Source organism: Fukomys damarensis, unplaced genomic scaffold (assembly GCF_012274545.1).
Source record: "Fukomys damarensis isolate Sample0158 unplaced genomic scaffold, DMR_v1.0_HiC HiC_scaffold_3, whole genome shotgun sequence".
NCBI classification, from domain to species: domain Eukaryota; kingdom Metazoa; phylum Chordata; class Mammalia; order Rodentia; family Bathyergidae; genus Fukomys; species Fukomys damarensis.
In genome coordinates, this window is record NW_022900915.1 from 42,409,890 (window position 1) to 42,423,162 (window position 13,273).

Sequence of the window (13,273 nt, forward strand, 5' to 3'; positions counted from 1 at the left end):
ACTGAGTGTCTGGGGCTCATCCTCCTGTTTCTATGGGTTCTGAGTTTTCTGGGATCAGCATTTACTGCTTTTATAGTTAGGAAGTAAACTGAATTTCATTTTATTAAAAGTAAATGGATTAATAGTAACCTTTCTCTATACTAAATTTTAAGTTTTTTATAATCTGGTAACATTGAAAATAGCAACATAAGAACTGAATAAGGCAAACCGATAGCTTTCTTCAAAATAGCAGTTTAAAAAACCTTACTAACAATGACTATTTTACTTTAAACTCTGACTGCACCGGGTTCTGTGGAGGCAGCTGAGGTGTTCACTGTGGTTTGGTGCCAGCAGAGGCTGACTGTGACAAACATAAAAGGGCGCGAACCCCATGCAGTTTCTTCAAGGCTGGTGCTGCGATCCTGTTGCAATAAAAGTCACAGGACTGAGTTTCTCTAGGTCCAGGAAGACAACACCTTACACAAATGGGAGCAGTGGTGGCTGTGTGATTCCGGACCACCCTCCGTGGAGGTAGTGGGACACCAGGATGAGAAATGCTTCGTCCTTTCCTATGCTTGTACCACACAGACTGCGGCAAGACCGTGCAACCTCGGCAAAACACAGCACAGGGTCACCACCCACTATGTGGCATCTACTCTTCACCAGGAGTTACTGCAGCCACACAGCTCCTTCATGGGCCACTTAAGGGCCTATTAAAGCCCTCACCACGAGAATCCTTTGCTAGAGTTCAAGGCATGGAACCCAGAGGGTTTTAATATTGGTAAGATAACTTAAAAAGAAGTGCTTGAACTGTGTTCTCAGCAGACAGGAGACTAACTCATGCCCATGGACTGCAGCATGAATTGTGAACCTGCATAAGTTAATTCACAAGTCTGTGGAAACAAAAACGATACCAGTATTTATCTGTCCTTTTGGACCAACTGCTTTAAGATGAGATGATGTTGAGCTGCTACTTTTAGATTTTCCAAGGTGTTCTGATCCCTGGGATTCAGAAAATGAGTCTGCTGCTCTCAGCAGGATCCCAGTGGGGTTAGCAGACAATTCCATTAGTAGGGTTGCAGGGAGGGAAGGTAGCAGGGCCCACATGAACACCAAACCTGTTTCTTATAATCCACTTTAATGCCTAACACTCTATAATTATGGTTGGAATTTTCCTAAATCTTAAAAATCAATATTCAAACATTTAAGCCCATACCCTGGAAAACACTGCCACCAAGTCTGTCTTTCTGTTTGTCAGTCCATCTGCCCATCTACCTACCTATCTACTGGGTAGAGGCAGACTTTGAGAAAGCTATGCTTAACTATATTTGAAAAATTAAGGTAAACAAATTTACTCTGAGCCTTCTCAGAACCTCTAATACGCAAATTCCTAAGTTTTTGTGGGTGAGAACACAAAGGACTATGAGAGCTATAGCGTAGAGCAATTTGTAAACATCCTTGAACACTATCTAGGGTACCTATCCTTCGTGTAGTTTTATGGTACAAGGACTTTGAATGGCGTGGAAATGGACACATTCTGAACTCACCATCCCTTAACTTCAGTAAATGTCCTGACTTCTTCCCTCAACCTACCGAGATCTCACAGTTGGAAGCAATGCGTTTGCGGGGATTGCTCAAGCTCTTCTCCTGACCACAGGAGCATGCTCTACTCCAGTTCCTTAACTGGCTGTGCGTGGCTTTCTCCTGGGTTTGACTTCCCTGCTCTATCTCCAGAGTGATCCCGCTTCAGCTGCAAGTTGAATTTGTCTCTCTGTGGGGATCTGAAGCCCTGAGACAAAGGTTTTCACTTATAAATCTAGGTGACAAATAAACTAAGCCTCTTTTCATATGGTAGTCCCAGCATCTCTAAGAAATGGCTTGCTTTTGACCTAGAGAACCTACAGAAATGAGAAACAAACACCTAGAAGGAGGAGCAGAGTTTTCAGGTGGAGAAAAATGGGCCGAAACAGTTGAGAGTGTGGAGCCTTAGGACACCAAGGGTATCGTTTAACTTGAGCATTTTGTTAGCTGGTTGGTTTTATTATCCACCTCCTACTTTCTATAAGACTAGAAAATTGACTCAGTGTAGCTGAGTAGAGAATGAATAGATTAATCAACATCTTTGAAATAATCTAGCAAAGGTTGGCCATAAGTGACTTCAAGAACCTATCAGCAGAATTATATTAGTAGGCTTCATTTACTGATATAGAGTTGGCCCTATTTGTATTAGTTTTTGCAGTATGTTAGTAGAGATAATAAAATATCTTCAATTGAAAAGACAAATGAAAAAATCACCCTTAGCTATATGCTGTATGATAAAACATGACATCATTAACATTTTTAGCTAGGTGCCAAATGAAGCCCCAATACAGCCCTATTTTAATTAGATATACATTGTGACATATTTTTAAAGAAAGTAGTTTTATAATGGCCTTCTTTATTCCTCAGCATTTCACGTGATATTACCAAAGTATATAAACATAAAAGGCATCTTTGCCAGTTAGTTCATTTGTTTAATATACAGAAGAATTAAAAAGACACATTGAACAACTCTCCAAGTCCTAGTTTGAAGGAGTGCAAGATAGTAAGTGGGAAGGGCATGGTTAGCATATGGTCGGGCGCATTGCATAATGGCCTCTCCTGTGGACGCTGGCTGACAGCAGGACGAGCGCGTCTCAAGTGCAGTCATACTGTGCGGATTAGTCACACTCGATTTTTTGGAAATGAATATTTATCAATATATACCAGATTCGAGGATTTCAGACTCTTACTAAAAACGGGAAATCATCAACAATCTAAAAATATTTCTGAAAAAAGCATTTATGTTTTCCAGAAAAAGGCGAAATGGCAGCAGAATGCTGCACCTCAGGACTGAGAACACACGCCAGCTGAGGCTGTTACCCCGCGAGCACTCTACATACGCTACGGTATGTTTTCAATTTTCTAGTTTCCTGTGTTTCAAAAGGATGAAAGTTTTATTACAGGAAATCCAAAGTTGTACAACATTAAGTGGTTTTAAAGTAGAGTTTAAAAGAACAACCAAGAAAAAAAAACCCAAAGTACAATAACTTTAGGTGCTAATTTTAAATCGATAGATTAAGAAGTGCAGGAAGGGCTGAACTATTAGAGTTTCTCCTTTATCAGACGGCTTGATAAATTTCACCGAGTCAACAAGCAGTGCCCGAAGGTGGGGGAAGCAGAAGCAAAGGTCCCTGCAAAGTGGGAAGCAGGGGCGCTCCTGGCCAGGAGGAAAGGCTATGATCCTGACGGCTCCACACCTTTGGGATCGGCTTCGGCGGCCCTCTGGGCTCTGAAGCCCTCTCCTCCTGCTCTCTGTGCTGCCCACCGCCCACCCCGGCACTCCCTGTTCCGCGCTGTTTCACTCCCCTGTACCCTGCAGAGCGTGCACCAAGCGATGGTCCCAGTCATACCCTCTTTGCTACGTTCCCTACATCCTCTCTTCCTGCTAAACCTTACCATGATCTATCCAGGGAACATGGAAGCTCAGCTGTCCTGTGTACAGGGCTCCGCTGCCTCAGCTCAGGGGTGCCAGTGTGAGGAAAGTCACAGCCGGAACACGTGTCCAAGCTCTTTAGTCACCATGGACTCCTGCAGCTGTCCTCCAAGGAGTGGAACTCTACGGCCGCCCTAGGAGGGGCCCGGGGGGAAATGACAGTCTTGGAAAGGACTGCGGATAATACCTGAAGTGCTACATGGGCTTAGAATGGAAGAGAAGGAACAAAGGCAGAATTCCTGGATGACATATAAGGGTGATAAAGATAAGATGGTCTGAACTGTAAAATGAAAACTTGCTGTACAATCTTTTCTTCATCGCTGAGAAGTAAACGCAGTTGTATACTACATTCACTCTCAGTTCATCTTTTTTCTTTTTTTTAAATTTGAACACGGCCAAAAACAGGAGGAACGTGAATGTGGTAGAATATCTTCACTCACACACAAATGGTCTAAAGTATTTAGAATTTTGAAGACTCTAGACAATGGTCATCCTTTAAGAGTTAGTTCTATTCAATGTCCTTAGAACATACTGGAGGAGCTATTTAATCAACTCTAGTTATAAGGTTTTATATAAGCAGGAAATACCATCTTCAGCATAGTAAATTAAATGAACACCATACAGTTCAAGAGTTTCCTAAAATGCAGGGAGGGTAAACGTAGAGCTGACAGTTTACTTCCGCATGATACTAACATAATCACGTGACAACAGTAATTAAACAGGTTGTGTGGATAATGTTTGCTAGTTGGAAAGACCTCCCCGAGGGAAAGGAGGGTATCTTTTTCTCTTTTTATGTTCACTAGAGTATATCAATTGTTAATCTACTGAATACTTATAAAAATCACTACCTACCTGTCTGAGTTTAGGTAAGTTATTTAACTTCTGTGCACAATATAGTTTTTAATATCATAAAACATTACTATCCCATAAAGCAAGTAATTTCTACTTTAGATGTCAACATCATTTTTTAGAGTTAACTTAGAAATTTAGACAATTACCTATATCTTGGGTTACAGATTATTGCTAAGACATCAGAAGTGGCATTTTTTTGGAACTTCTAAACACCTACTAGAATACTCTAAGCGTAATATTACAAATACATTTTAGCTTACTCAATGTTGTTGATTTTTTATATAGATGAAGAATAATTATTTTCTCATAAGGATGGAATTTTGCTTTATAAGTCATTACCAAATGACTGTACTTGAAAAAAATCTACTGAAAAATTACATGCATATAGCTTTCTAATTCATCTACAGAACATAAATCACATGCTAGATCTTCACTAATCATGTTACTATCCACCCATTAAATTGTGTTTTAAAGCCCAGACATTCTGAAAGGTTGCTTTGATTTTACCTGAACTTTAGTTTGGAAGGAAAACCTATTTTGTTGTTGTTTTTGTTTTTACCATAGAAGCAGAGTGGAGCTAAGAATGAAGAAACTGGACAGACGTGGGTGACATTATGTTACATCCTTCTGCTTTCATTTAATTTCTCTAATTTCAGACATAATCATTACCAAAAACAAACACAGAGGGATGGAATTCACTTCTTCATGTTTCATGTGACATAAATATACCTCAACAGTATTTTTTAAAATTTGGTTTAATATTTTCTACTAGCTTTTAAATACATTTTCTTGTGAAAACTAGTTTGCATATTTCATTATTCAGCACTTTTACTGATATGAATGGCTTTACTATAAATATTTTAATATTTGATAGACATATTTGGTAAATACCCATACACTTCTTAAGTTTACCAATTGACTAATTTCTCTCAGCTGAAAAATAACTTTTTTATTAAATGCTGCCAAATTATAATCATTACTTCATAATGTCATCCCAATAACTCAGAAGAAACTAGTTTCCTTTCAGAATGAAAAGTTTACTCCACTTTCGAACCAAGAGCGCAAACCTAATATGATGCATGAGTTCCACACTGTGACTTTCTATTGGAGCCTGCTTCTGAGAGCCGACCAATTAGCTCCCAACACGTATCTCTTTAACAGAGATCAGGCCTTCTCAGGTTCAAGTAAAAGACCCTAAACTCATTCCTGCTTATGGAAAGGTATTTGAAACTCTGGGGCAGAATTCCAGTGAGATGGAGATGTCCCTCACTGCACTCTTGCAAAGACACAGTTACAGATGGGCACCTCTACTCTTCCCCAGATAGCAAGCTGTCTTCGGGAAATGGATCAAGCAGAGATGTGGGACTAAAACATCTGCATGTTGCTCTGGAAAAATAACTGTATCTTTGCGAGCCCTGACTGCCTCCTATCCGTAAGAAGGGTGAATTAATACTTACTTTGTAAGGTTTCTGCCAAATTCACATAGGACAACTAAATTTAAACGTTCCTATTGGGCTGGGGATTTACCTTGGTGGTAGAACACTTGCCTAGAATGCACAGAGTCTTCAGTTTGATCCCTTGCATTGCAATAAACATTTTAAAACACTGCAGTTTTGCTTCACAGACTATTGTCCAGTTTAAGAATATGCAGTAACCTATGGCACAGTATTTTTAGAATACTAAAATTTCAGACAGCAAACAATTTACAGGTATATTAATTTAAAACATGAATAATTTCCTTATTTTGTATTTTCAATTGAATTTTAATTGATAATAGCTAATACACACGTAAATAATTATTTCTACCATGTAAGTAACTTATTTCATATTCAGGTTTTGAAAATGGTGCACAGGTCAAGGTGCAGCAATGCTAAAGATCATCTAGTTCAATATTTTCCTTTGTAGGTGAGAAAACTAAGGCCTGGGAGAAAACCAAATAAACTTGTTTAGTGTCCTGTACAAAGAAAAAAAGAAATCAAACACCTATGATCAGTTCATTCCTGCTTTGGTTTTTACAACCTTGCAATGAAGAATTAGCGAGGTTGAATGGAGGAAACAGATGCAAGGTCCGCACGCAGAGGCACCAGAGGTGCCGCTGTGATACCGGACTGGGCTGCGGGGCTGGTGGGGAGGGGGTCTGGGCCGAATCAGGCACTTCTGAGCCTGCGTGGGAAGCCTCCGCTAGAGCACGTAAAACTAAATACAGCTACACCGTGAGCGAGAGAAGAGCGCTTAGGAAGGCAGGACTACAGATAGCGGTTTTAATTTGAAACACTGAATAAAGGTTAACATTACTATCAGAGGATGTCTTCTTCTAAGGTTTGTAGCGTTAAGGGTACATGCTTGTTGTGTAGAAAGTTCTAAGTTTCACTTTCTGAATAAATGAATGAAACTTTACAAATGTTACACACATTAATTTTGGATTTAGCTGATAACATTATTTATAAATGTTCATTGGCTTTGCTAAAACGAAATGTTAATTATTGCAATTTTCAAATCATTACAACTACAATGGAAAGTTGATTGATAGAAAGTAGTTGGAACCAGAGTGGCAAACAGAAAAATAAAATATATAATGCCAAAATTTAGTAGAAACACGTGGATGACTAGAAAGAGGGCTTTTACTTAAAAAATACACATAATCAAATCAAGTGGCTAATTTGAATGCTGCATGGATCCCTTTTAAGCAATAAATTAGACTGAAATACTTTACTGAACACAAGATGCATTATAATATTTTCAGTACCATACATGCCATTTCTAATTAATCTGTAAAAACCATAAGAAAAAATCTGCATATGTTTTTGGCATTTTTGCATTAGATATGAATAGGAATTAGACAAATGTAAGAGAAAATAGATTCAAACATTTTATAATTTCCAAGATTCTAATTTGAATTCTTAAAAATAACTAATTTCACAAATAATATTTTTTAACATTATATTGCAGATTTTAAGAATCGCACCTCGCTCTCTGTCTGGGAAGAGCAAAGGGCGAAGTGACTTACTTTTTCTTTTCCTGAAGCTGATTTCCCTGCAAAGCCATTTTCGGATCTGTGCCGAGGTCCTGGGGCATGTGCTGCCTCCTCTTTCTACTGGGCGCAATATCTGTGACATCAGGACTCGAAAAAACAGAGTCTCCTTTGCTCAAAGTGCCTAAAAGAAGATACAGTAAGAACGTCACCCCACAAAACTGTGCGTATGCTCGAGAGTACATTGCCTTGCTGCTTTAGCACAGAGAAAAGGTGATATCCTCAAAATACAGGAAAACCAGTGTCTTGGTCATTCTGCAGGTTGGCGGTACACCATTTGGAGGGTGTGGGATGCTTTACTGGCCACAGGAAGTATGAAGGGGGTGACACGAGTCAGGCTAATAGTAAAACCCATTATCAGCAAGTATGGAAACTGCAGTTAGAAACTCAGAGATAATTTCACAGAATTCTAAACCAAATGTGGGGAATAAGAACAAGAAAAATATGAGAAAATAAGCTATGCCTCTAATGCGGCTAAGCCATTAAATTATGCCTCGACATGTTTGGTACATGTGAAACAGAAGCCACCACAGAAACATCTTGATTTATGTTCCTTTATTCTCTCTCAACAGCTTAGTTCCACAAAGCATAAAGGAGCTCCAAATTGTCATTCACTCATTCTCCACACAGTATGTTCTGCTATTATACATGCTATGGAAGAGGGGTGTTTTGCTATTGGGAATACAGCACTATGGATGTACAGCAAGTTGAACTTTAGCGTGTCACATTGGTTCATAAGACGTTTTCCAGCATGGCAGCACTGAGAAGTGACAGGCAAGCTTCCATCCCAATTTAAGAGTAGGCTTTGTAATGCACAGTGGTTTAAGTAGGAGGAGGTGGCGAGCTCACAGTCCCCTGTAAGTCCATTCCTCCAGAACGAACCAGGGCTGGCTCTGTGAAGAAACGGAGTCCAGAACCCCACGTGCTTCTCCAAAGTTAAACTCTCCATGGAAGCAGCAAGTGCAACCAAAGATGTTGTGAAACCCCCTCTCCTGTGTGTCCGGTCCCATGTTTCATTCTGCTGAAACTACTGGAAAGCAAACACACGGAGTGAGGCACCTCGCTCTCTGACAGCACGTGTGCTGCAAAGGGTCCACTCGCCATGATGCCAGGTGCCAGGGCTGCTGGAGTCTGTGACGCCAGGAATTCAATTCTGCGAGGATTTTAACGGGAGACCTAGAAGGGCAGAACTGCAGATTCTTAATGTTCTGCCCAAACCTTAATAACAGCCTACAAATGTCATTCCCTTAGTTGTGCACACTGGGTTTCCAGGCATTCCTAAATCTCATCCTCACAGAGAGGCCTGAGTGCGGAACCCTCCGTGTAGCCCATGCATTATGTGATCTTCCCAAGATCATTCAAGACGCTGTTCGCACCCTCTCAAGATTATTCTCTTTTTGTCTTAATAATAATTAATATTTTTGAAGAAGTGTGTGCTGGGCACCATGCTATGGGTCTTACATGCATTATATTATTAATCCTTAAAATAATTTTGTGAAGCATTTACTATCCCATCTTCATTTTATTTATGATGAAACCAAAATTTCATAGAGGTTAAGGGATTTAACCTGAACAGCTGTTGTTCTTTTATTTTATTACTTTGACATTTGAAAAATACTTTTCCCTAGGACTGGGGACGTAGTTCAGTGGTGAGAGCTTGCCTAGCATGTATAACGACTTGGGTTTGAATCGATCTCCAGGTCTGAAAAAACCAAACCAAAACAAAACTTCCCATGGTTTAGTTATTCTTTAATCAAATATTAATTGAATGTCCTTAAAAAGGATGCTTTACTTTGAAAAGCTGTTTAAGTTTTAGGACATAATTGTCCCACTGGATGTTTTTCTTTGCCTGCCTCTTTTCTTTTTTCTTTTCAACAGTGGCAAAGTTTCACATTTGTTTGATGTAGGAATTATTAAAAGTGAAGGGTAATGTAAAAATTGGATCTTCAGAGTGAAGTTGGGCCGAGTAAAAGAGAGGGAAAATAAAAATAAAATATAAAACAAAAGTACAGCCTGGGGCCCAGGGCAGGCTACCCTGATGCAGCACCACAGCCCCCACTCAAGTTCTTGCACATTAGTATTTCGACATCTAAAAATGAAAAAGGGAAATTTTTTCCTTACACATTCAAGCCAAATGATCTCCTAGTTTTTACTAAACTACAAAGTGACTTCATAAAATACAAGATACAGCTATAGAGTCTAAGAAAAACCCAGCAAAAGAGTTGGAGTGGAGGATATTGTAATTATAAACTTGCAAAAATGGAGAAAGATCATCTTTCATGTCATCAAGGATATCTAGGAAGAAAGAACATCAGGTCTGAATTAAAATACAGGATAGAAATTTTAAAAGATAAAGTTACCCAAACTTCTTGTTACTCCTTTCCAAACTCCAAAGGATGGCTTACAAATTCAAAGCCAAAGAGGTCATCCTACATGCGAAATGCCTACATCTCTTATCATAACGTCTGCAATTCATTTGAATGTGACCAAAGGTGTGCATTCCCAGGGAGAGCTGGAACACAGGTGTTTCCAGCTTCTCTGTGGGAAGGCAGGGACTGGAGATCTGCCTATCCCTGGCTTACTACGACAGGCTCCACTGCCATTCCTATTCCAACCACTAACCACTGACTTGCTCATTAGTATACTGAACAAGAAATGTGTGCCGAGTGTTTAAAACCAGGGCTGTATGTCCGATTGAGGAATTAGTATATGGTCTCTCCAGAGAGGAATTACAGTTACTCTCACTGGCTAAAACATTTGAGAGGAGCTCCTCAAGAGTCTGTGAACCATTAGCAAGACTTGTCATGTAAAGGTACAAGATCCCAATAATGAATGTAATTGTACTATACACCTAAAATGTACCACTAAAAGGAAAAAAAAGAGTCTATGAAACAGGTATAAAAATCCCAGGAGGTCTATTTATTCATAGAGATGACTTCCACTCTTTTCTCTCTTTTCGAAGTACTGAGGATTGAACGCAGAGCCTCCACAGAGAGCTGTGTCTTCTGGCCTTTGTTCTTTTTAATTTTGAGACAGAGTGTCACTAAGTTGTCCAAGCTGGCCTAGAATTTGTGATCCTCCTGCTTCAGCCCCTTGAGCCTCTGGGACTACAAGTGAGCGTATCACTGCAGCAGGGTGAAAGAGGTTCCCTATGCTAAATTTGTAAGTGGTTCTGAGTCCCACTGTGAACTCTGGGACAATGGAATTGCACATTAACAGTAAGGGTCATGGTTCCTAGGTCAGGAATCTTCGAAGATATTTGCCAAAACAAACCTCTGACATCAGGCAGTGACTGGGAACACTTAAAGGGACAAACAGCTTGGAATTTCTCCAGCCTGTACCTACTTACTAATAAATATTTAGTGAGTAATTCTATGTGTGGCAAATTTGATCTGAGACTACAGCATGACTCTGAAGTGAGCATGTGGAGTGTGTCATTTCTCACACTCCAGACTTCATGGTGCTCCTCACGAATCCCCATGAAGAGGCTGAAGTCATGCAGTACTGCACTGCCGGTCAGCTCACCGGACGGGAGGGTCCCTTTCCCTCGACAGTGACCATGGGGCCTGTCCGAAACTGATGAGGGGAAGGCAGCTGGGAAGCTTTGCTACTGCTTGAACACAAGATGTGCTTTGGGCTTATGTTTGCATCATGGGCGTGGGAACGCTTCCCTTCAAATTTCAGACAACTTGTGTTAATCAGTGTTCTTACTTCAAGTGTTCTGAAACAAGGAGACAGACCTTTTGCAAATGCAAAGGGACCAAGAGATAGAAGGCGATGCAAAAAGAATTAGGGCGTGTTACACACGTGTACCAACTCCACAATGACTGCCATCATGCACTGCAAACATGTACTGATAAAAATAAAAAATTTAAAAAATAAAATGAATTTTTCACATCTCTCTATCATTATAAAAGGGCAAATAATATCCAGGTGAGGTGGTGCATCTTGTAATCCCAGCACTTGGGAAGCTGAGGCAAGAAGATTGCCATGAATTTGAGGCCAACTTGGGTTACACAGAGAGTTCAAGGCCAGCCTGAACTACATAGTGAAACTGTCTCAAAACAAACAAACAAAATTAAAACAGGCAAATGTTCTGTCCTATCCTTTTCTCTCTACCCTACAATGCTAGAAATGAGGAAAAGAGGCACTAGTCCAATGACTAGTACGAAGACTTAAGTCACTCATTGGAAATGTTTCTCAAATTTCAACCTCTCCTGACTCAGTTTTTGAGTTGTGATATTGTGTGATAATGTGTGGTCTCACATTGCCTTTGGTCCTGTCGCTGGATACACATTTCTATTGTAACAGTTCCCCTGAACACTGATGTACAATGGGACTGAACAAGGACCTCCAAACAAGCAAAGCTGTTCAATGTACAACAGAAGGGCGCTGCCATGAACTGACAGGAAGTCAAGAACAGGAACTTCTGCAACCTTACACACAGCCTCTGTGTGCATAAATTTACGTGGATGGATTCAACTGGACAAGGTAGAAAATTATGCCCCCAAAATTGTGTCAGTACCGAATATAGACATTTTTGATGTCATTATTCCCTAAACAATACAACTACTTACACAGCATCCCATTGCATTAGGTACTGTAAGTGATCTGGACATGGAAGGTTTAGGCCATATGTAAGTCATACACCATCTCATACTGACTTCAGTATCTGAGGATTTGGTCACCCACGGGTGTCCAGGAAGCTGTCCCCTGTGGACACTGTGGTCTGACTGTATTTCTGTATTCAGGCTGTCACTTTCACATCATGCATCTCCTCTTTAAGAAAAAGCATCATCGCTTCTCGGCCTTTTGGCTAAGATCAAGTGAAGAAAAAGCATCAATGTGTATTAAGCTCACCAGGCTATACTTAATTGTTTTATATTAAGGAGGAACTTGAATAGCATTGGAAAACGACAGTTAACATTCAAAGAGTAGTAAGGAGGGAGCCAGCCTCACTGGAGCAGTGTTTGTGAGAGAAAGATGCAGGAAGTGGGAGACCTCAAAAGCATGGACAGCAGGAATGAAGGGGGACCAGAAGGAGGACTATATTAAATAAATTTACAAAATTCAAACCCAGGCAAAGGGTATGAGTTTGATATTGACTGGGGAGGACTTTTTTCCCAAAGATTCCACTTCCAGAATTTTCTGCTTTTAATACTATCATCAGTTTCTTTGTTGTGACAATGTGCCTTTCACAATTTCTGGGAATTTTTTTTAAATGAAAACAAAAGAAAAGGAAAAACTATTGCCAATTAATTCCCACAGCTGAAACAGTGATTGGCACGGCTGTGGGATGGGTTTCAAGTTGTCATTAGGTTCACTGCTTCTAGAAAATGGGGAGTCTTTGCACAGCCCTGCTATTGTGAAAGGTGGCTCCACAGAAAGCCACACTTCTTCTCATCTGACAGAGGAACTGCAGGATGCTGGCAGTGGGAGCTCAGACGTGCAGAGTGTCGGCTTCCCAGGGTGTGCAGTGTCAGAATGGAGCTGCCAAGAATGTGGGGAGAGCCCAGAGTTTAGCTACCTGGTAGATCTCGGCCTCTGGCCAATAGCCTCTTAAATCCCAATCGTTTTAAAAATCATTTTTGCAGGTTTATAATTTGTTTTGTCAGGCTCTCAGTATATCACACTTGTGGACTTTTTTCTTCTCTGATGCACAGCTGTGCACAGAGTCTAACAGAGTCTACATAGTTCTAATAAAGACTGGAATCACTCCTACCTTTCCGTGCCACATCCATTTCTGCCTGCTCAGCACACACACACACACACACACACACACACACACACACACACACACACAAAAGGCTTGGGAGAGTGAGTGAGCTCTTAGGCTAAATTACAGAATGAAGGCTCTGATCTTTAGGCTTCTTGACTATGAAAAACAAATGTGTGCT

General features: G+C 40.3%; 1 protein-coding gene across 5 annotated transcripts in view; it reads right to left on the reverse strand.

The window, feature by feature from the left end:
• Positions 1-13,273, reverse strand: part of Xrcc4 (X-ray repair cross complementing 4) — a 251,954-nt gene that overhangs the window by 109,848 nt on the left and 128,833 nt on the right. For all 5 annotated transcript variants that reach the window (XM_033767841.1, XM_033767839.1, XM_010637143.2 and 2 more), the window contains exon 7: positions 7,353-7,500. In XM_033767841.1, the coding sequence (XP_033623732.1) occupies positions 7,353-7,500 (148 nt within the window). The remainder of the gene's footprint in view (positions 1-7,352; positions 7,501-13,273) is intronic.